General features: G+C 40.8%; 1 protein-coding gene across 2 annotated transcripts; it reads left to right on the top strand.

The window, feature by feature from the left end:
- The first annotated feature begins 378 nt into the window (after positions 1-378).
- si:dkeyp-121d4.3 (uncharacterized) lies at positions 379-23,914 on the top strand. 2 transcript variants are annotated; one of them, XM_061040495.1, is made up of 21 exons: positions 379-1,415; positions 1,599-1,649; positions 2,065-2,279; positions 2,514-2,556; positions 3,394-3,519; positions 4,643-4,747; positions 4,836-5,054; positions 5,442-5,588; positions 6,166-6,432; positions 7,213-7,431; positions 7,604-7,750; positions 7,846-8,088; positions 8,499-8,678; positions 8,781-9,023; positions 10,157-10,261; positions 10,449-10,586; positions 10,964-11,071; positions 11,801-11,838; positions 11,923-14,425; positions 14,763-14,868; positions 21,641-23,914. In XM_061040495.1, exons 1-21 carry the CDS (start codon positions 627-629, stop codon positions 21,691-21,693), a joined length of 6,045 nt encoding a protein of 2,014 aa, XP_060896478.1. In that variant the 5' UTR covers positions 379-626; the 3' UTR covers positions 21,694-23,914. The 2 variants fall into 2 exon arrangements, with proteins under 2 accessions (XP_060896478.1, XP_060896477.1); XM_061040494.1 differs by lacking the exon at positions 21,641-23,914 and adding an exon at positions 20,153-20,987.
- The last annotated feature ends 156 nt before the right edge of the window (positions 23,915-24,070 follow it).

Raw genomic sequence — 24,070 nt, forward strand, 5'->3', positions numbered from 1 at the left:
GGGGCGGCAGTAGCTCAGTTTGTGGGGACTTGGGGTCGCTGAATGTCCCAGTATGGATCGAAATATGGAAGTTGTTCTGCTGGCAGTGTGTAGCAGCCCCACTCTGACATCTCTCCTTTAAAGCATGTCCACAGGTCTTGTTTGTGCATGTGTGTATTTCAGGCCTGTGTGTGAGAAGCATAAACTAGAACTTCCTTCAGGGATTGACAGAGTAAGTAAAAAACGCTTATACATAATAAAACAGTGAAAGGCAATTTGGTAAACTTACATGGAAGAATAAAAAAGCATAAAATGATATGATATTGTTTCTTTGCAGTTTCTTCCTCCATGCAGAAGGGGCGCTAAAGAGACCAAAGGTCATTACAGTGAAGAAGAACACAGCTCGGCTACACACAAGTTGTGTTTGTTCAGGCAGACGTCAGCTTGGAATTGTTTAACTTTCAGCAAATGCATATAAATATAGCTAACATAACATTTATGTCGGTTCGCCTTTCTTTTTGAATGTATCATTCTGATAGAGATAAACTCTCGAGTTAACAGGGAGTGTTTATTCCATTAGATTCCTGAACGAGTGCTAGCTTACCCGGCTAGCTCCCTGCCTGCTTCAGCTCTGTTTCAGTGCGGATATGGGACGAGGAGCGGGAAGGGGCCGACCTCCTGTTGGTCCGCCCGGCGAAGACGGACCTCCGCCCGACATGGGTCCGCCAGGCTGGGGCCCCCCGCCACCGGAAGGCTGGGGCCCCCCGCCGCCGGAAGGCTGGGGCCCGCCGCCGCCTGGAGGATGGCCTCCGCCGCCAGGTGAATGGGGACCGCCGCCGGCCGGTGGTTGGGGGCCAACACCGCCAGGTGGGTGGGGCCCCCCGCCCCCTGGAGGGTGGGGGCCTCATCCACCTGAAGAATGGGACCCGAGAGGCCCTCCTCCTCACGGCTGGGGACCAAGAGGACCACCACCGCCGGGCTGGGGGCCTCATCCCGATGACTGGCTGCCACCTCCAGACTGGAGACCCCCTCACCCCGATGATTGGAGACCCCCTCACCCCGACGATTGGAGACCCCCTCACCCCGAAGATTGGAGACGTCCTCATCCGGACGACTGGAGGCCCCCCCACCCCGAAGACTGGAGGCCCCCCCACCCCGACGACTGGAGGCCCCCCCATCCCGAAGACTGGAGACCTCCTCCCGATGGCTGGCGACCACCTGGGTGGGGTCCGGAAGGTCCCCCTGAGCCATGGGGACCCGAGCCTCTTCCACCAGGACCTGTACCACCAGGACCTGTACCACCTATCCCTCCTCCTGTTGGGATCCCTCCACCGGACCCCGCAGCCTTTGGACCGATGCCCGTACCTCCTGTCCCCCCTCCAGCCATTCCTCCCATTGGGTTTCCAGCATACCCTCCTCCAGGCTGGACTGGAGAGGTGAGCAGCTTCATCCAGCAGTTTTCAATTTCTAATGGACCTGCCCAATCACTCTCCTGTGATTCATTATTGATTGGAGATATACAAAGTATTTGTGTCTTGTTATTGTTTCTCCTGCTATTTAAACATTTAAACATTCTCCTCATCGTTTGATAACTGAATGTTTTCCATCTCTGTGTCTAGCCTGTTGTAGAAGAACCACTGCCAAACCCACCTCCAGATCAGCCTGAGTGGGTAAGTTCAGACCAGGTTCCTGTCAACAGGGACACAGACTTATTCATACCAGTAATCGGTTTCTTCTCAAACCAGTTTTAAAGCGTAAACAAAACCCAATAAAGAATAAGAAGTGTAGAAGAAACTCATTTAAAAATGCACCTTTGTGTCTTCGTTCCAGCTTGAACTCATACCAACACTTATCACCCTAATCAACTGAAGTGTTTTTCATTTTCTCAATGACATGTTGAATAATTTAGATGTTGTCTACAGATGTCTAGATCTGTAGTTCCAGCTGTCCAAAACCAAATGAATGCAGCTAAACATCACATCTTAAAGTTTAAAATACTGTAGTCATCATCAGTTGGATCACATCAAAACTCAAAATCTCTTGTTGTGTTTTGGGCACTTCTCATTTCTGACTTCTGTTTTTCAGATCAAAGCGTTGATTTCCGCTCCGGGCTCCGAGTCGACTCCGGGGGACACTAAAAAGTCCACAGAGGAGCCCCCTGTCTCAGCTGCAGTGGCTGAACCTGCTTCTGCCATTGCCCCTAAGCCTAAACCTAAAAAACCCAAACAACCCAAACCTAAGCCTGACACAAGCAAGACCAGTAAGGCCCTTGGCTTGCTGGGAAAACGTATATTTGAAAAGTAAGTTCTTAGGGATGGTGCCTTCAAACAATACTAGGGGACACAGGCAGGAGAAACTCTGGGTGAAGTCCAAGTGAAATTTGTGGCCATTAGATATTTTTAGGACTGCATGAAAACAGCTTGTGGCTTGTTGTAAACGCGTTTAAATGTTTGTACAGATCATGATGTCACTTCCTTCTGTGTGTTGTACAAGTTGGGAACAGATTGTGACGGTCTCTGTGTTTGTTTCCTCAGGCCTCCTCCAGGCAGGTCCACAGGGATTATATCATTCATCGGGGTAAGAGCTTCAACACATTTCCACGTGTCACATTAAATCATCAGGTGGCACTTTGTTGATCGTTTCTGTGTGCCGAAGCTGCTCTGCACATCAACTCTCATGTATTAATCCATAAAGCCAAAAAAAAGCACTGGATGTGATAGTTACTCACATAAATAAAAGCACATGGCTTGAATACGGACGCAGTACTTTTAGCAGCAACTCTGAAAGTCTTTTTTTTTTTTTCTCATAAACTGAGGTTTCTGCATCTCCATAAAAAAACTGAATTAGGGAGAGCATCGTTATTAGCCACTACTTGCCTTGACGATAAACATCGGCCCATCAGCAAATAATGTGGCATGTATGAATGTTAAATACACCAAATCTCATAGCTCAGTTTAAAAACAGACACAAATGATGAAGAAATAAGTATAAAACATCAGATTCAATATTTGGCTTAATTGATATTTTAAACATCAGTATCAGACCTGATTTTCACAGTCTGTGTATTTCATCTTAGAATTATTTAAATTATCAGGCAAGGTCTTTGAAATCTCACTGGAGTTTAAAAGTCACAGTAAGTGATGGTTTAGTCTAATGGTTAATCAGCTTTTAGGTTGAATTGTTGAAGTAGCAGTCTGAGGTCTGTGTGCAACCAGTCAGCTACGCTCAGTGCTGATACTGTTGCCCTGGTGGTTCTGGAGTACAAAACCTCAAAGCAGGAACTTTTTTGGCTGTAGGAGTGAAACGTAGTCTCTGCTTGTCTTACTGCTGTCTCACGTAACACGATGTCTGAAAGCTTCCTGTATGGTCAAGGTTAAATCAGTTTTAAGATGTTCTGCTGTCTCTCATCCTCAGCCGACCTTCGGCTACATCGAGAGAGAAGATCTAGAGAAGTTCACTTTCAGCTTCGCCGCCTTCTTTGGAAACCCCAAAGCCATGACGCCCGGGGTCAGAGTTCACTTCACAGCCTGCAAAGAGAAGGTAAGCAGAGACAAATATGCAATGTGTTTAATATTACAATGAGTAATTACAATAAGTAGTGCTGAAAATAAACACAAATCAAAGAGTGCATGTTGGCTATTTCTCTGTTTCCAAATCTAGCTGCTGTTCTTCATGTTTGAAACAATTCTTGTGTTTTGCTACCTGTCCCTCCTGAATCCAAAAAATCCAAAAGGAAGTTTGTTTTTTATCACTTCATTGGCATCAAATAATTAAGGGGAAGCTGATCGATAACTTCAGCTTCTTCTGACTTCATCACAAAGGTGTCAACGCAAATCCTTTTTGAAATCAGTAACCTACATTAAACAATATAATAAAAAAACAAAACGTTTTTTTTCCTTACACAATCTTAACCAATTTAAAATATTCAGAACACAATTTTGTTCCAAATGATGAATGAGTGAATAAACGTGAGTGTTTGATTGTTTTAACACGAGTGAGACTCCTTGTTTGCCCAAAACCATCTTCACAATGCACAGCGTGCGTGTGTGTAATCTGACACCGAGAGACACAGAGGTCTACTGTGAGTCAGACTCCTCTTATCACAAAACTTTGAGAACTCTGGACATTTTTTGTCTGACAGTGTTGTCTGTCTGCTACAGGGTATGTGCACCACGCATAACTCTGTGTTTGCAGCTCAGTTATGCAGTTGGTCACTCTACTTTTCTGTTTGTTTGACTTCTTGTCTAACATCAGAGTTTGTACCGGCACGCTGGAAATATATTTTTCAATTGACTGAAAAAGGACTTTGAAACATCTAAAAGACGCCCATGCTCTGCTGAAATATAACCAGTGCCCATAAATGTATTATTTTGTGCTTTTGGAGTGGAGGGAGCTCAAGAAAAAGAAAAAAACCCTAAAATTCCCATTTCCTACCCAAAATGTTATCAAGACCTGAAGACACCACACACAATGAAGCCCTAATATTTCTGGCACCAACATTTTAAATAACACCATGAATAATGTTTTGCCTGTTGATGAGAATGTCAGATATGTTTAATTTATTTATCTTCTCTGAAACTGCATCTTGTGGTTTTCCTTATTGTGATTTTCTAAACTCACTGTATTAAATGTCTGTACATTTGTGTTTCTTGTGTCTGAGCAGAACAGTCTCATAGCCACGGATGTCAAAGTGGCTCCAGGTGGAACGGAGAACGTGGACACAGAAATCTACGAGGCGGTGGTCAGTCAGCCCATCCAGGAGCCTCAGGTCAGTTAACACTTCAGACTTGAACCCCCCCCCCCCCCGACTTCTCTGTTTTCTTGTTGGTCACCCCGTTTGTTATGTCTGTCTGCAGCCTGGCGAGCGTCAGTACCCTGGTCAGGTTCATGTGAACATCGGACCTCTGAGGACGAACCTGACGTTTGACAGGAAAGACAGCACGGTGACGCTGCTGAAGGACGACCAGGTGCTCATCAATCTGCTGACTGACATCGTCAGCGAGAAGAGGAGAGCCACCAACATCAAACCGAAAATCCCTTCAACATTTGAACAAACAAAGGAGGAGAGGGAGGAGGTCAGAGCTGTTCCACATCCTGAAATCAAACACACACACACACACACACACACACACACACACACACACACACACACACACACACACACACACACACACACACACACACACAACCAAAGATTACAAACTTGCTGCTTAAATAGCAGTTTAAGGTTAAACTGAGGAATCACTAACTATAATATTATCATTCACGTCTTACCTTCCAGTTACAGGCTCAGAGGATTACATACAGTACTTTAGAAGAAGACGTATATATAACTGATTTAATTGCTGCTTTAAACATCTGAAATGAATATTGCACTTAACCTTCATGAGTCATCATTATAAGTCAGAACAACCTTTGGTTCTCTTTTGTCTTTGAGTCAATGTTTCATTCTTTCTCTGCAGGGAGTCATCCTCAGCCTGAAGGACAGTGAAGGTGTCATAAAGTCTGAGAAACACGGCGAGCTACCTTTTGATATCAAAGAGAACTTCAGCGACGTCGAGTTTACTGCTGAGGACGTCAACGAGGAGGTCGAGTTCACCCTCATCACGGTAAGGACTTCACGATACTTTAAAGTTTCAAGGATGTTTTGTCTTTTGCATAATTTTGTTTAAATTCTTATTTTATGGAGCTGCTCCACTACTGACCTCTAAACCCAAAAGCAAATCTTTGCAGTGAACATCTGCCACAGGCATGGCAACAAGAAGCATGAATCAAATCATTTTGCATAAAAAAGTGCGACTCCGGTGATGCCGCAAGAACTAACCAATCAGAACCCAGATTTTGTTCATGCCTCAACACTAACCCAGATATTTGAAGCTTATCACAAAAACAATACAGGCATCTTCGGCCCACAACACAGGCTTTAAGTTAATAAATAAAAATAAGCGTTAATTAATGAATCAGGATTATTTAAGGTCTGGAATTCATGTATTAATTGTTATTAATAGCGATTAATCAAATGTTATTTTGTATATTTAGAAGCAGCTTTGATAAGCCTCTGCATTGTCTCCCTGTAGTCACAGTGATGGAAAAAAGCGACACTGCTGCATCTTTGAATGTCTCATTTCACTCAACACATGAATGGCACTAAAACCATTGATAATAATTCGTTTTGTTTCTCTTCAGCTTAAGACAGGGAAGAGGGCCATCAGGATAAGGCGGGTGAAGGAACCCCTCCTCCTGACACTGTGCTCGGCCACCGCAGCCGTTGCTGCCGCCCCTGACGACGCCGGCGCACAAAACTCTGACAGCGACAGTGACGGTGACAGTGACGATGAGTCTTCCAAGCCACTGAAGTTCAAGACCACTACCAAGACGGATCTGGCCCCCAACATGAAGCTGGATACGGAGCTGTACGAGGGCATCGTCAGCCAGACAATTATCGAGCCCACGGTGAGAGAGACCAGAGATAAGAGACACGTTTAAGAGTCAGATAACACAGATCTCTGTTAGAAATTAGTTTTCATTCAGATGTCGTCTAACCCCCACTTGACTGGCTTTATTTAATCAGTTAGTAACCATTTAATGGTGCATGGAAATATTTATTACCACAGCCAGTTACATGTGGATAATAAACTCTACATCTTGAAGGTATCAACAAAGACTTTGAAATCGCTGTATATTGAAAAAATCTTACTGTCAATGAAGTGCAATAAAATCCACCAGTATGTCTCTCTTACTGGTTCCACTACAAGCACTTTAAAAAACCACTGGTTCCAGCTTTCTGTCCAGTGATGTTAACTTTTAGCTCACTTTGCATTAAATGTACAGCTTTCTCTAAACAATAACTTTAAGGCCTTTAAGTCACATTTCACAAAATGTGTTGACTTCTTGTTGTCTTTTATAATGTAACCTTGAAAAGTCTACATTGATGTAAATACTGTCCTGGTTTATATTTCTGATTAATAAGCATGTCAGTAGCATGTTACAATATCCACAAAAGGGTAAACTCATCATGCGGTTTGTATTCTGTAAAAAGTAGGCCAACTAAGGGTTATAAAACTAACCGCTTATGTAGAAATGAAGCAGAAGAAAAATCTGACTGTGTGGTTTTGAACCTACGCTAAATGTATTTTTATTTACAATTGATTGTTTATTAAAAATGTCGAGACGGTCTGTTTGGCCGCTCTTCTGTTCTGACGCTGCCCTCTCTCTCTCTCACTCTCTCTCTAGCCCACCTTGCCAGGTTACCCGGGTCAGATCCACGCCAACATCGGCCCTGTGAGGACCAACGTGACGTTTGACCACCGGGACTGCGGAGTCACGCTGCTGAAGAATGACCACGTGTTGATCAACCTGCTGGTCGACGTCGTGACCAGGAAGAGGAGAGCGGCAAACATCAAACCCAAAATCCCGTTCACCTTCAGCTACACCAAAGAGATCAGAGAGCTGGTAACGTGACATCTGATCATCATCCATCAGTCATGAAAGTAAAACACACTGTAATATTCTTAATACTCGGTGTCAGGGTTTTTTATTTTTAATTAGTTATTTGCATGTAAAAACAAGATGTAATGTTTCTTACTTTATTTATTTTTATTTATTTATTTATTTTTATTCACAGGGCATCATCACTTTTCTGGGACCTGAACAAGGTATTGTAAACTCTGAGGAGCACGGGGAACTTCCTTTTGACATCTGGGAGAACTTCAGCGAGACAAAGTTCAACAGCTCGGACATACACAAGGAAGTGGAGTTCACGATGGCCGTGGTGAGTCCAACAACCCCTCCTGGACTGCAGAAGATTTAGGGAGTGAGTAAGTTTCATACCCTTGACACTGTTTGTTTTGTTTTTTTCCCCCACAGGTCAAATCTGAAAAGAGAGCCATTAGGCTACTGAGGACAAAGAGGGTTGAGGACAAGATCCTGGAGGAGCAGAAAAGACGAGAGGAGGAGGAGAAGAGGAAGAAACGGGAAGAGGAGGAGAGGAGGAGACAAGAGGAGGAGGCGAGAAGGAGGAGGGAGGAAGAAGTGATGGAGCGAGAGAGAGAGGCAGAAAGGAAGAAGAAGGAGGAGGTTGCAGCAGCGCTTGCTGCGGCTAAATGCAAGGTGATAAACTGAAATGAAAGCATTTACTACACAGCTTTTAATTTGGTTTAAAACTTCGTTGAGTTTAAAACTTGGGGTCCAGTTTAGAGTTTTCAAAGTTTGACCTTTGGTTTTGTTAACACTTTAACGCAAAGGCCTGAGTTTAATCATTTGATAGGCTGAGTTTAGGCTTAGGAATACAGAACTCTACTTTTAACTCTCACTATAAAATAAACTCTTATCAGTTCACAGTTTTCTAGAAATATGTCCACAAAGGTTTTCTACCAATAGTCCAGACTAATCTTCAGATTTCACAAACATGTAAAACAAGTTAAAATTTAACTGCACATGTTTTTTTTTTTTGTTTTTTTTTTTTTTTTTACTTTTAACATACTGATGTGACTTCTCTCCATCGTCCTATCTTCGTTTAGTGGACGCCGCTTGGTTTCAAAATAAGACATCCTGACACATTGGACGACATCAGCAAGGAGCGATTCGAAGGCACCGTCCTCAAATCCATTTCTAAAAATCCACACAAGGTGATCAAGAAGGAGCCAGAAGAGGGAAAACAGGGGAATCATGATGAGAATGGGAAAACTGTTCCCGAACAGGTACCAGTGAAATACTGCAGAAGTCTTAAATATCCAGGCGTTGTACAAGGGGGTTATAATGAAGATGACATAGCCATTTCATTAGAATGTATTTCTGTGCAGGTCAAGATTAAAGTTGAAAAAATGGATGAATCTGAGTCAGAGGGCAAACCTGAAGGAGAGGAGAAAAAGATAAAGGAGGAGAATGAAAAGGAGAATAACGATCAGTCCAGTGACGCTGGAGGTGGAGTGAAAATCAACCCAGATATGGGTCGACTGGTGATGACCATCAACGGTCAACAGAAACAGCTTCCATTTGGGCCAGATGACATGCTGAGCACCGCCACCATGATGGATGGAGACAAGGTGAGAGGAAGAGGTGGTGTAGACACTCAAAGACATTACTAAAGATTCACCCAGATTAAGAGACCCTTTCTAATGACTCTGTTCAATCTCCCATTTCTAATTTTTCAGTTTAAGATGAACCCAAATAAGAGGCATAAAAATAATAGAATAAAATCTCCTTCCAACCACAGAAAAAAATCAAACAGCAGGAACCTAGTCAGACAAAACTAAACCATGTTTCATTTTTAGATGGTTCACACTCAGACACTAATTACTGGATGTTCTGACATCACTAACTGAATGCGTTTCCATGACACAGAGAGGATGAGAAGAAATGTTTGATGAAAACTGTCTGACATTTTGTAATTAAGAGTGAGTTTAAAAAAAATCTCAGGCACAAACAAGGAAGCACTTAAAGAAATAAAGAGACACATGTCACATACTGTAGGTGATGAGGAATGGTCATAGATATATGTCATGTGCAGTCCTTTCACATGATTACAATGTGAAAGTCAAAGTAACCAAATGACAATTACAAACTAAGATCAGAGTCTAGGCGTGGAACTTCAGGAGTGAAAAGGCTGCAGGTGTTAGACAATAGTAGCATAGCACAAAACATCTTAAAGACAAGTTTCCCCTTAAAACAGCTAATAAATCAATGACTGTCCGTAGTAGACTGATGTAGTATAAATATCCTTTATTGCAGGGATCCGTCTTATTAGCTATTTCTTCTGTCCCTGGTTCTTCGAGAGCACCTGATTAATTACATTTTTGACCCAGTGCAGCACTCACTTCTATCTTTCCCCTTAAAACCATTGAACCATTCATTCAGTTTCTTCATATTTTATGTATGGATATCTTTAGGATTAAGAAATACTGTATCTCTCTGAAACCACTGTGATTACATTTTATACATAAATAGCTTTCAGTTATGACACCCATCTTATTTACAAAACAAGACTTTTTTTTTTAAAGACAACTATCTGCTCTGGTGAACAACTTGATATATATTTCATTGAGAAGCAGCAGCTAATAGAGGCTGTGCTAAAATCTGACTTATTTAAAGCACACTAAATTAACTTGTAGCTTCAGGAAGGGTTTCTATAGTACCTGAATTTAAGTTTCTGATGCCGAACTGTGTCTGATCTGTGAAGGTACGCTTTAACATCGCCACCCATCAGGAGACCAAAGAAGAACGAGCCACCTTCGTAGAAATTCTGCCCGACTCCTTTGAAGAGTCCATTGAACAACGGCGACACGTAAGACTCTCAATTGGCCATCTGTACACCTCAATATTCTGAATCTTACAGGATTAAAAGTTTTTTTTTTTAACCGAGCTGAGATCAGAGCGGCTGTAGAGCCAAGATTAAACTAAAGTGAGGCATGGATGTGAAGCAGCACAAACTCTGTGATGTGTATTCATAGTTTTTGTGTGTTTCTAAACAGGGGATTGTGATCGAGTTTATGAAGGACTCTGGGCTCATCAAGTGCTCTCAGAACCCTCAGCTCTACTTCCACATGGCAGAGGTGATTGAGAAGAAGAGACTGGAGCTGAACGAGAAAGTCGAGTTCAGTGTCGTCCCGGTGAGTGCAGACTTTTATCCTCTTCTTTTATTCCTTTTTCATGACATCACAGTTCTAATGCTAAAGAACATTTTTCACTGTTGCTTGAAGTCAGAATGGCTCGGGGCGAGAAGTATTCAGTGTTCATTTAGGATGCATTAAGATTAGGTGTGTACTCTGGGTATTTTGACCATTTATCAAAGGACACCCTCATGTAGATATTTATTACCTGAAGTATCCAGAGCTTGTGTTACAAGTGAGTCAGAATAACAAACACTCATTTTAGTATTTACCTTTATTTATCTTTGTCTATAACAACATTCAAAGTACTGTATTATAGTTGCCCTCCTAATATTTATGTCCAGTAAGACGTGTCTTCTTCATCTTTTTTCTCAAAGCATGAAACGGCGGAGGGAGGGAACCAGGCCATCAGGATAAAACGTTTCACTGAGAACGTTTTCCTTCCAGTAAGGAAATTGGGCGGTGTCGGGGCAAACAAAGGCAAGGTAAGAAGTATTGGATATATATATACATGTATATGTATATATATATATATATATATATATATCACTGTCTGATCTGTGAAGGTACGTTTTAACATTACTTAAACCTAACTATTACCTGCTACAATCAGTGTGTAGCGTTAGATGTTTATTCTTTCAGAGGCCCATGTGATAATGCTTCTGTTGCTTGAAATGTCCATTGCTTAATGCCAGAGGGTAATATGGGACAGCTCACTGAGCAGAGAAGTCAGATAAGGTTCAGCATTTTTTTCTCTGACATTTAGTGAATAGTACTGAAAGAAGTACTCAGAATATTTGGCCCGGTAGGTATCAGACGTGTTGGATTTTGGTACCCATCCCTAAAAATGAATACTCACAACTGAGAAGAACAGAAAATCTGCCTACCTACCGCCTTGACACTTGATTTAAAAATCCCCGGTTTTTCTTTCCTCTATGATTTCCCATGTTAGAAGAAGATGGTGTGGGTTGACAGTGCTCAGGAAGTGAACTGGCCCCTCTCTAGCTACCAGACCAATTAGTGTCACTTAACATAAAGGTTTAAGAGTCTAATCCAAGGCTGATTCAATGCTGCCACGGTGGTTTCAGCACAGTATCACATTTCCAAGTGTCTGTTATCAGTGCTGTGTTAATGTTTCAAATTATAGAGCATTTTGTCACAAGATTTTGGTAGTGATAATTTAACTTAACTAATGTGTTTGTCTCCTTTGGTAGATGACCATTAAGCTGACAAAAGCTTCAGAGGAAACCGAGTGAGTATTGATTTTTTTTTTTGTGTTTATCTTGTCAAAACACAGTCAGGTGAACATTGTATCTTACTCAAGTCTGCCTTTCAGGAAAGAAAAACCAGAGGCAGACAAGATGAAGGCGGTGGTGAAAAACCTTCGAACTCAAGACAGCAAGAGTAGTATTGGCAGAAGAGATTACAATACCCCTCGACATAGATATGGTCGGAGCAGGAGCAGAAGTAGGAGCAGGAGTCCGAGTAGGAGTCGGGTCAGGAGTAGAAGCAGGAGTCCACGCAGAGACCATTTTGGACGTATCACCAAAAAGAGACGCAGCACCAGCATTGAACGTAAAAGCAGCAGATATAGGCGAAGCAGAAGCCGAGAGAAGTCTAATAGACGCACTAAAAGCCACACTAAGAGCCGCAGCAGGAGTAGCAGCAAAAGCAAAAGCTCCAGCAAGAGCCGCAGCAGAAGCCGCAGTCGGAGCAGGGAGAGAAGCAGGGAGAGAAGCAGGGACGTGTCCAGCAAGAAAAGGAGCAAACTTAGCAAGGAGCGCGAAGAAACTTACAAGAGGAGAAGAGAGTTGAGCCCTCCTCCCAGACGTGCCGTAATGGATGACGAGCTGGCAAGGAAGAAGAGGGAGCTAGAGGAGCTCAATGAGATGATAGCCTACAAGAAGGCCCTTGTTGATGTAGACCCAAGAGGCCTGGACCCTGGACAGAGGACGTGCATAGACTATGACCATGGCAGGATCTCTGTCCCACTTACTGAGTACAAACCTGTTCGATCCATCCTTAAGAAAAGACCAGAGGAACCTGAGTACCTCCATCGTCCTCCTCAACCTTATGATGATCGTTACTATGACGGGCCATATGATCCTTACTCAGATCGACGTTATGGGGACCGCTACGGTGAACCATACGCCGGCCGTGCCTACTCTGATCGGCCTTATGGTGACCGTCCTTATGGAGATCGGCCCTTTGAAACTCGTCTCTATGGTGAAGCTCCCTATGGTGGCCCTCCGCCTGCAAGCTCCCGTTATACCGATCGCTACGATGTTTATGATGAACCCTATGATGATCGCTACTCTGACCCAGCATATGCAGACCGACGACCAGATGATCTGTATCACCCAATAAAACAGAGCCATTCTACTGAACCCCATAGTTCTTCAACTTCTGTTGGCCCTGTTGCCACCAACCAAGCAGCCCTGCCACATACTGTTGCAAATGTATCTTCCCAACCCCCTCTTAGACCTCCTTCTCCCTCTGAGCCGCCTCCTAGAAGCCCTTCTCCCAAACTGAGGACAACAACACGCCAGTCACCTCCAGCTGAGAAACCACCCCTTGATCGCTTTCTTGACATGCTTAATAAAAAGGCGGATGCAGAAAAAAAATCTGAACCGGTTTACATGAGTGATGATCTGTTGCCTCACGAGCGAGCACTTCAAGATGGAAGGGGTTTTTCTCGTATTGTGGGATTGGCTCAAGAGCAACCCACCACAAGTCTACCTTTGGAAGGAGAAAAAAGCCAACCAAGGCCTATGCGGTCTTCATATGAGCGAACAAGTGAAGAACCACAGAGCAAGGCAGAACCCTACGACAAGATCCAGAGTCTACTCCGCACAATTGGCCTAAAGCTGAGTACGGGAGATATGTCCAAACTGGCAATTCGAGCCCAAGAGACAATCTATACCCCAAAATCATCATCGACAGAGCGAGAGGCTTTATCCTCCACAGGAGAAGAACTGCGAAGATGTAGAACTGGTTCTGTTGAATCAGATCACATCCATTCTATCTCCTCAGCAAGGTCCTCCAGTTTGGAGCCACTCAGCAGACATAAAGCCTATTCAGAGTATGAAGGATTTTTGGACCAGCAGGAGTTGGGGGCATTGAAAAAGGCGCAACAGATGCAGAGTCTTACCAAGACCATGGGAAGCACACCCACTGACAGTCCTCAAGTGAAACCTCCCCCAGGGCCTCCCCCACCAGTCAACTGGTCCATTAGAGTTACTTCCCCAAATCCCCCAGCACAGAGCCCCATACCGCCCAGCATGGGTACTGTAGCTCCTCCTGCTGCAGATAAACCTACTCTAGGCCCTCCGCCTGGACCGCCTCCTGGGCCTCCTCCACGGCGCCCTGGACAGCCTCCTCCAGGTCCTCCTCCTGGACCGCCTCCTGGGCCTCCTCCACGGCGTCCTGGACAGCCTCCTCCAGGTCCTGCTCCTGGGCCTCAACCCCATCACCCTCCAGTACAACATCCTTTCTCTACACTCTCAAGTCATAGTATCTCTTCTTACATTAGCCAGTCTCCTGCAGCTTCACTCCTTAGTTCCTCCAGTGCTTCACATCCTGTAACAACTGCCTTAGTAACCTCACCATCATCAACACCAATAACATCCAGTTCTGCAAGTGAGGAAAAATCAACGATCTCTACAACTGTGGCCAGATGCCTGAAGGTCATTGAGACAGTGAAATCTCTAGCTCTGCAGCCACCGGCGAAACCAGTCAAATCAGTCCAGTTCAGTTTACCCACAGAGTCCCCATCAGCCTCCAGTCCTCAGACATCTGCAGAGACTGATGATGACATAAAGAACAAGCAGAAGGAGAAGGTATGGCAGGCAGTTGTGCTACTAGAATTTTATTACGAAAAATAAAAAGTAAACAGGAACTGTTAGATGTACTCCAGAATAGAAATAAAGAATAATTTGAAATGACCATGGCTTCTTGTAAACACCTAGCCATCCTTGCGATACGTTAAGTGATTTGTTAAGAATATGCCTCTTCTGTCAGTGATTGAAAACATTCACATTTTCTGATACATGCTTCTATTGGCAACCTAGTCAGACTCTGCTCTAGTTGTATAGAAACTTTAGAAAGAATTTAAGATCTCCCTGTTCAAGATACTTTAGACAAAGCCTTGACAAGGTAAATATCTTTGTTTTACAGCTTGATATGTATAACCAGAGGATTCTTGAAAAAAGGGATCAGCAGCACAAGGAGATGCTGGCCCGTAGGAGAGAGAAGAACAAGGATGGCACACTGATCTCCCCAGGTATAAAGCTTGTATAATAACCTGCATTAATCTAAACTAGCAACCTTTAAATTACAGTGATCGGTGTTCAGCAATTAGTAAGGTTATGTTCGTGGCCTGCTAGTTCTTCAGAGACGTGAATGAATATTTAAAGCACTTTTAATAGTGCTAGTCCGCAACAGCGCTGTAACAGAGCTCAGCTGTCATCACGCCCTAAGACATTCCGCAACGGCATACTACTGGTGTCCCAGTCTAAATTCATATTTCCTTACAGCATTGCAGAGTGCCAGAGAGCACAACATAGCGGGAGCTCCACATACACACACCCTGTAACGCGCCTGTTATTACCTTCCGTAAGCGGCAATGACAATGAGGGGGTATCACTTCTTCCCCATTACGCTGCGACGTTCAGATTGTAGGAGACCCATCACAGGTTGTAAATATTGTACCTTAAAACGGCAGTCTAAATAGGGCTTAGGTTACATTTTATAGCTGCATGTCATATTATAATCACAAGCCATAAACTAAGCTGAAGATTTGGTTCTTCAGCACAATTAGCAAGGATATGGTGAAAAACGCATAGTTCCTTTACACATCTCTTGAGATGAGGTAGAAATGTTAATATATGTTAAGATAATGAAAATGAATTCCAGCTTTGTTTTATCTGATGATTAGCAAAAACCATGTAAAGACCTGAGATAAAGATGAGTCTAGGACTAAGGACTAATTCTCACAAGGTAGGTAGTGATCATGAATTTGAAATCCAGAATGTTTTTCAGTAGCACAATCATGTTGTTGCGTTATTTAGAAGTTGCAGTCAGCCACAGTGGAATCTCTTGCGAAGTAACAGAGGCGCCACACGTACGTCTGCGGCAAACCTCACATGGAGCCATAAACCTGTCTTTAAGGTTACATAAACGTTTTAGAAGCATTGCTGATATACAAAGATCAGAAGTATTTCCCCCACACAAGTTAGCTGTGCCAAGTGGTTCATCTCAGCAATCAAGAAAAGAAGCCAACTGCATTTTCATCTCTGCAAAGTAACATCGTTTTCCTCTTCATATGGTAACATCTGGCATCTAACTCTTTAAGTTGCACATTCAGAAAGTTAGGTATCGTATGGAAGTTACATACACCAGTTCCCTCCCCACCCCCTAGTTTCAGTATTGGTACTTGATTAAAAACATTGTATGTTGAAATACCTAGCCCTAGTAGATGGCTAGAAATAAAGTTACAGTGATACAGCTAAAGCAGGGTTAGTTTTTGCTTGGTTCAACTTCTCACAAACCATTTAATTCTATCGAAAATTAAAGGGTTGTTACTTAGTTGGTACTGGTACCTCTATATGCAATTCCTGCACCTGAATGTAAACGCTATGTACTAGGTAGATAGGTTGTATGTAGTACTTTATTTGTACTACTCATTTGTATTTAAGTTGGTTAGATGTTCTCTCATGTCTACAAGCTATGTAGATGACTTGATGCTATTATAAAGAAGGGAAATGCATGAAAAATGCTTGTGACACCAGGTAAATAATGTTTTCTGCAGCTTCATGCTGACTGTCTTTGATGAACACATCTGGTCTGGGACAGAGTAGGAAATTTAAAGTTAAGTCCACCATTTGGCTTTGATAGTCAGGGTCCAACATTTTTTGTTAAAATTGCCTAGATATGATCATCTAGGGGCATATTATTGGGAGCAAGCAAATGTTAGGGCCATACCAAAATTATTTTAGAACTTTTTGATTCTGCTAGAGAAGTTTTTCTTTAACAATTTCTAGCTGTGCTTTTATGGTCCTTTAATGATCTAAGAAGATTTTGCGATCTACGTGTATTACAATTTAAGGTGGGTTGTTTGTTGCTTAAATGTCAAATTCTCCCAATGTTAATTTTTTTAAATAGCTAGAAAAAAAATTGTTTACACATCTTATATACAAGATAACACATAGTTGACTGTGATAAGTCTTTGGGCCAAGTCTAAATGAAACCACTGAGGGTAAGTCAATATTGCTGAAACTTGATTTCTTGTTAAACAAAGTGGAGTGTTGCTTTGTTCTGTGGATATCCAGAAAGGTGATGTTTTAACAGAAGATCCAGAAGACCGCAATCGATCGTGAATTAGCCTGGCACTGAAGATTTTTGCCAGAAGTTAAAATGCAGTTTTACTTTATCTTAGATAATAGCAGTGTAGTCCAGCCATGCGTCCAAATCAAGTTCCAGTCCTTCAGTGTTTTATTTCGAGTCCATTTCGTCAAGATGATATACGTTAGGCTAAGAGTCGTCAAAACAATGTTTTTGGCCTTGAGTCATAAATTGGAAAATGAGGTAAGGATGGCTTCTCTGGAGACATTCCCACAACACTGAGGTCCTTTAAGTTCCTTTTTCATCCAGGTACTTTTATTTGAAATTGTCCGTAAGGTAGCTTGTCTCTCCAATCTGTGAAAGCACATTTGAAGAGCTTTTTACCATTATTATTATATTATTAATAGTTGTTCAAAACTATCAGATGTGACCTATCAGTCTTTCGCTAAGACAGTAGATGGTCAGGCTAAATACCTGCAATAAGAAAAACATACTATGCTTCTTTTTAATCTAATGGACATAAGAAACAGCTGAAACTGTTCCGTTTTCAAAGTATACCAACCGTACAGTTTATCAGATTAAAAACTTTCTTTTGTATTCTGGGCTGCTGTCTAGTTTGCTTTTCAGTCTGAAACTATTGTTAGCTCAGAAAGCTAACATAGATAGCTTTTTTTTTATAGTTGTCCTGTGTGTGTGTGATGTCAGGTTCATTCTCGTATAACACTATATTTCATGATTATTAAGTACATGGTTGCGTTAAACTGCGTATAAGTAACTCATCTATGTGTAATTTGTATACTTTTATCAGTTTAGCATTTAAAGTAAGTGTCTTAACCTCATAAACTTAACTGTATTCTAGGCTATGAACTCCCTTTCCTTTAAGTTTGTGAAACAATCTACGTTAGCTCAGAAGGCTAATGTAGGTAACGTTTCACAGCTTTTAGGAAACTGTTTTAACTTAAGTGATTTCAAGAAATAGTTGGTAGTCTGTCATCAACGCGGTAAGTAATTCCATACCTACCATAAATATTGAAGCAAAATTTCCAATATCTAAGTGATCATTCCTAACTGTCACTTTAAAGTAATGTTAAGCAGTTTGCATGGGCTAAATTGACTGTTTTAGCCCTCTCAATGAATATATTGCATCAGAATATTTAAGCCTTTTCACTTTAACACCTATTAGCACACCCCTTGCGATACTGAAGTGCAAACTAGCTTTATCCCTTAGTCTGTGAAAGTAATGTGTAAGTCAGGGAGCTATATAGAAAGCTTTTGGTAGCATGTAGAGGTCTCCTACTCTTAGAAATACTCATCTTAAGAAGTTAATCAGTGGTGTTGAATGTAGTTGGTGAAAGTGGGACTCATAAACTTCGACTATGGGTCCAGTAATTCAGCATTGCAATGTTGTTATACAGCTAAGGTTCTTTGTGAGGTCACTGTGTCCTTTCATTATGTGTTTGAATGTTATATCAGTTTATGATAACAGTTTTTGGACGTTTCAACAGGGTTGAGGGCTATAACCCAGGCAGTGGTTTGGATCCATATTTTTGCTTCCGTCATTCAATTAAAGTGCCAGTCCGAACATGAATGCTGAACTTTGCGGTTATATCACCCAGACAATATTAGGCCACCTGTCACTCCTCTCACTTACTCGCATTTAAATCCATTGTGATCACAAAGCGAGTCGCACCTTTGCCTTTAAACGTGCTGCTCAGGTAACTTCTTTTCACATGTTGGACCTGTGAATATGACCGGATGGAAAACTAGACAACCAGCTTAGATCATTTAAATTTAAAGTGGAGATAATGTGGTCCAGTATGGAGTAAGGGAACAGAGATGGAAGAGCCTATCACAAATTCAAATTAGTATCCTTAAAAATAATCATTTGGACACAATCACTGGTCTGCTCACTACACAATAAACCTTACAAGGTTTGATCATAGTATTTGTACTTGTTTCAAGAAACAAAATGCTATTTTTACAAAACTGATTCAAATGGTTTAGATCCATTGTCATTCTTGATACATTTATTCAGTGACTTGATTCCATTGCTTTTTTCTCTATGAAATACTGGACTTCAATTGTAGAGAATTAGAAACTTCAGGCAGAGTAGATGAACTTTTTTGAAACCGAATTTGTAGAAAGTGTTAAGTGAGTCAAAGCATTGTGATTTCATTTAGTGGAGTCATTGTAACATGATTTGAAGAAAGTAAATATGTGGGTTTCCATATCGTTTGGGAATCATGTTGGTATTTCTGTTGCATGTCATCTCCGTTTACCGCCTGCATTGACAAATGTGGTATGTACTCAATCGCAGCAGTTAGCTAGAGAGAGACGATTTTAAAGACAAGCTAAAACTCATCCAAGGGTACTTAGTTATTTTCTTTAATGTTAATAGTATTTTATCATAACGTGTTTTTATTTTAAAGTGACTCAGAAGGGTTTGAAGTGATGAAGACAGATTATACATTGCATTATTGCTAAATTTTTCTTGCCAGTGGAGGTAGGTGATCATATTGAATTCTTTATTGCATTGATCAGGCTCAGAATCTTTGGATTGCTTTTTATATATAGCATGCTATTTTCTTAACTCATACATAATTACTGGTAACTTAATCAAATTAAACTGAACAAATTCCTAATTACAAGGAAAACACTTACGACAGGTTTCTTGAAGTGATTAATTATAGAGCTAGATTTAGTGCTTTTTCAATAACTTTGACATAACACGAGCACATAATAATGTAGACGGTGAGCTAGAAAGCGTCAATGAATAGGTTGCTGATGGGGGAATATAAGGCAGTTTTTTACATCACAAACAGTAAGAAATTATATGATGGAAATAAAACTGCATCAGAGGGCTTTTTTGTGTGCAAAGTTTTAAAGGTACTTGTACAAATGTAAAAATTGGGTTCTGGTTTCACAAAGACCATCAGGCTTAAATCTTATCTGCCATAAAATTATACAAGTTTGTGAAGTTCAGCTGGTTTTTATTAAGAATGTCAAGATTTTAAACACTGGATAAAGTGTAGACCATCTTTTATGGCTGTAAATAAATGCAGGCCAAAGTCTAAAGACCAGTCTAAGGTTTTTGTGAATCCAGCTCTACAGTAATGTGCAGTACTAGCTTTAGAGGTCCAATGTGAGAGATAGTTTGGGATATCCAAGTGCAAATGATTTTAAAGCCTTTGTGACTTATAAATGTATTCTTTTAAAATTTCTAGGCAAGCCCATCACCACTGAACCCAAGAATGTTTGGATATGTGGTCATTCGCTGGTGTATTGGGCAGAGTCAAGGGCCAAGTCACCGGAGGTAGGTATGCAGCTGGGTATGGACCCCAGCAAGGTGGCCATCTGGTGGAAGGGCACCCAGGGGATGACTTGGTCCCAGCTACTTCCCCAGTTGCACCAGTTGAAGGTCACTTGGCCCAACCCCGACATCCTCATCATACACTTGGGTGGTAATGATCTGAGCACTGATAGCCCCACCAACCTGCTGGCCTCTGTGAAAAAGGACTTGACCTCAATGAGGAGCATCTTTCCACAGTGCGTCCTTGTTTGGTCAAACGTCCTCCCTCGGCGGGTGTGGCGCCACTCGGCTGACAGCCACGAAGTAGATCTGGTCAGGACAACAGTGAATCGGAGGATCCAAAACGTCATCTCAGAGCTCGGTGGCACCTCACTGACCCACGACAACATTAGGTGTGGCACAAACACGGGTCTGTATCGGGCAGACGGTGTCCATCTGTCCCCTAAAGGCATTGATGTTTTTAATCTGAACCTGCAAGATCTTCTAGAGAAATGGGAAATGGAGGTGAACTCTTCTTCAGAGAAATGTTAAGAGGTGCATCATTTGTTCAGTGTTATTTTTTTTAAATTAGTGATAGATATTACCATAAGTCACGTTAACAAAAATATCTGCAAAAACTTTGAAGGTCTTTATTCTGTTTCAGATATACAGTCCTGTGTGTAGTTTTAGTTTCTTAGATGGTAACTTCAGACTGTTTAACATGGCAAAAAGTAAATCTGTTTTGAAACAATAAATTCAATATCAAGGGATCTGCTGTTGTACTTCATTTTTTCCCCATTGTCTTTATGAACAGGATGTAAGAACTCGACATATTAGATGTATGTACACAACGCTTAATGGTAATAAACAAATGTAGATTCGTAATGCTATACAACATAATTGTCAGGACATCTGTAACTACATGGACAGCTGTATCAACTGCAGATTTGTCAGTCATCAACTTTTTAATATTATAATTTTTTCTTGCATTTGTGCTAATTGGAAAAATAAATTAAAGCTTCATAAACCTTCACCTACTCCCACAAGGTGTTGCACCAATATGCTGCTGTTACAGGAAACAGGATTTTAAAATTGCTCCGAAATTGCATGTCACTTGCATACTGCACGAAGGATTATAATAAATCACTATATAATGCTTGAGTTAATATTTAAGGGGAAAACAGAACTGTTGTAAATCTAAGTACCAGGTTGCTGATTGAAGAAAAACATACCCAACAAGTACAAATAAATAAAACCTGTTTAATGCAAGAGCAAATATTGTAGAGTTTATTTGATGTCTCAAACATTGGGATAATTGCATCTTCACCCATCACCAGAGGCAGGCACTGTACTCTTCACTGGCTTTTCAAATCTGTGTTGTACCTGTTGGAGCCGACCAGGTGAGTTTTTGTTTTCTCTGCAGGTTCCAGCCCAGGTGAGGCCCAGGATGAGTCGAGGACTCAGCAGATGAACTGAATGCTTCTATCAGAAACCTCTACTCAGTCTGCGCTGCAGAAGAATCTCAGACTTATCCACAAAATGTATAGAAACTTTATATTGTCCTTAAGATTTCAGACCACACCACCACAGAAAACAGCACTTTATAAAGGTGCTAATCATTCACATAAAAATATCCACAGATATATATTTTGTTCAAAGTGTTGCAGGTTGTTCCTCACTTATCTAACTACATATCAAATAATTTTAACTATCTGAATAACAACTGTCAGATGTGTCAGTTAAACTACATTACATATGAATATTCTATATAAGCACAAACCCAATGAAGAAAAAGCAGGTTTTAACACAGGACCCTCCTCCCTCGCAAGATATTAAATAAAATGAGCACACAAAGCAGTGATAAACCGTAAATTTGCCGCTCAGGGCTGTGAAGGTTAGTTGCAGTTTCTGCCACTGATGGTGGTTCTAGCCTTGGGTGTTCTGCACCTTATAGGTTGATGACCCACTTGACCAAAACAGTCTAGTGTTTCTGGGTTGTGACACCACAGATTTCCATTCATAATTAGATAAAATGGCCAAGTGAACCTGGATTTTGATATAAAACATCTGACAAGTTTTTAAAAAATCAGTTTTCTCCTTGACCACATAACCCGTGGCCATATGAAGGGAAAAACTGAGGAATAAGAAGTGATAAGCTTCTATTGTACTTCAGGTGAATATTAATGTAACTAGCAATTAGTCCATTATGACTCAGGCTAATTTACAGAAAACATCAAACAATCGTGAAAATGTCAGTCACCTAACAGCTCAACAAAGTTACTGGATAACATTTCATTTTTTGTGACAGTAAACCCAAGAGATATGCACCTCATAATCAAGTATGACAAAAGTGACAAATCTTCACTTTCAAGAAGGTGGAGCTCGGTAATGTTTGTGAGACAATCGAATATTTCAAGGAGGCTTAAGATTGACTTTCTTTCAACTCATTGTGTTCTGCCACTTCGCAGTGATATTCAACAACTATTAGAAAGGCAGAAGTGTTGAGCCTGTCACTAGCATCTTGATGTTCATAAACAGAGAATTCACTACAATCTCATTTCCAGTGTTGGACTGTGTATGAATATTGTGGTCTCTTTAAATGGAGATAGCATCCAAACACTATTTGATTATTCATAATGATATTAAGTGCCAATAAAGACAAATCTATTTACCTTCCTGCAATTTACACCCCTATGGACAAGTTTACTGATATTCTGTTCAGAAACTAATTAGTAATTTATTCATCCTGTATTTTTTTGTGTACTGATGATGTGTTCATTTTGTGTACAAATCAGTGTGTTTAAATGTCAAAGGAAAAGTCCACACACACTTCCACATTTTCTATACATTTTTAAATGATGAGACTCTTAAGTATAGCTTTCAGCTTTTATTTACTGAAACAAAACATGTACCTATAAGTGAAGTGTAATTCAAAACGTTTGAAGACAATCACATTGTGATTTTAATTTTTCCCACATCAAAAATGCCCACTTAAAGGAAAAAAAATGATTCTGCATACTTGTTGACTAAAGTGTATATATTTTGATGTCCTCTATGAGGAAGTTGTATTCGTTATTTGTAATAATTGTAATTAATGACTGCAACATCAGATGTAGTTTAAAAAAAGCAAGCAGCCTTCAGTTCAAGAGCATTTTTTTTAAATACTGTACTAATGTATGTATGGTTGTCAGGGTATTTTCCATTACCCAAGTATATTTGTAATTTTTGTGCCACTTCTTCTATTCCACATTTCCTCAATTATCTGATGTGTTAGTTACCTAACAGATCACTATCTTAAACAAAAATGATGATCTTTAAAATGTACAATTTTAAAAATAAAAGGTTGCAATTGTAAAGTAACACATCAATCCATTCTGCTAACTTTCTGAAAACTTCCATCTCTGGAAAAATGGAGGGATTTGAAGTACCAGATTATTGGTAATTGACAGGTGGCTAAAAGGTTCAACTATCAACATACTCTTGGCAATGCTTTGATGCATTGTGAAAATACATGGGGATGTCAAAACCTTTGTACTGTCTGATGTACTGATATTTGTTTGTTTTTTTAATTAAAAAAAAATCTCTTAAGCAATAAAAAAAAAAGCATGAATGGTTCTTGAATGAATTTTTCTGTTGTTTGTATTTATTTCAAACATATTTTGTGCCAATTAATAAAATACATTACAGTTCAATCAAATGTTTGTATTCTGAATGAGCCTCGGCATCAACTTGGAAATTGTTTAATCTAGAAGATGTTACACTTCACTTATGTTTCATCAAATATATTTGATCATTTATTTAACCACATTTACTCCAAGTAGATTTTCATGGGCTTTAACTCATATTAGGTGCC

Source organism: Labrus mixtus, chromosome 6 (genome assembly GCF_963584025.1).
Source record: "Labrus mixtus chromosome 6, fLabMix1.1, whole genome shotgun sequence".
Lineage (NCBI taxonomy): Eukaryota > Metazoa > Chordata > Actinopteri > Labriformes > Labridae > Labrus > Labrus mixtus.

What these genes read in the sequence shown, in the direction of transcription:
- si:dkeyp-121d4.3 (XM_061040494.1), top strand. Translation starts at nt 627, where the DNA reads ATGGGACGAGGAGCGGGAAGGGGCCGACCTCCTGTTGGTCCGCCCGGC. An exon ending in GGAAAACTGTTCCCGAACAG is followed by an intron (nt 8,679 to 8,780) that starts GTACCAGTGAAA and finishes ATTTCTGTGCAG; the next exon opens with GTCAAGATTAAAGTTGAAAA. An exon ending in TCGAGTTCAGTGTCGTCCCG is followed by an intron (nt 10,587 to 10,963) that starts GTGAGTGCAGAC and finishes TTTTTCTCAAAG; the next exon opens with CATGAAACGGCGGAGGGAGG.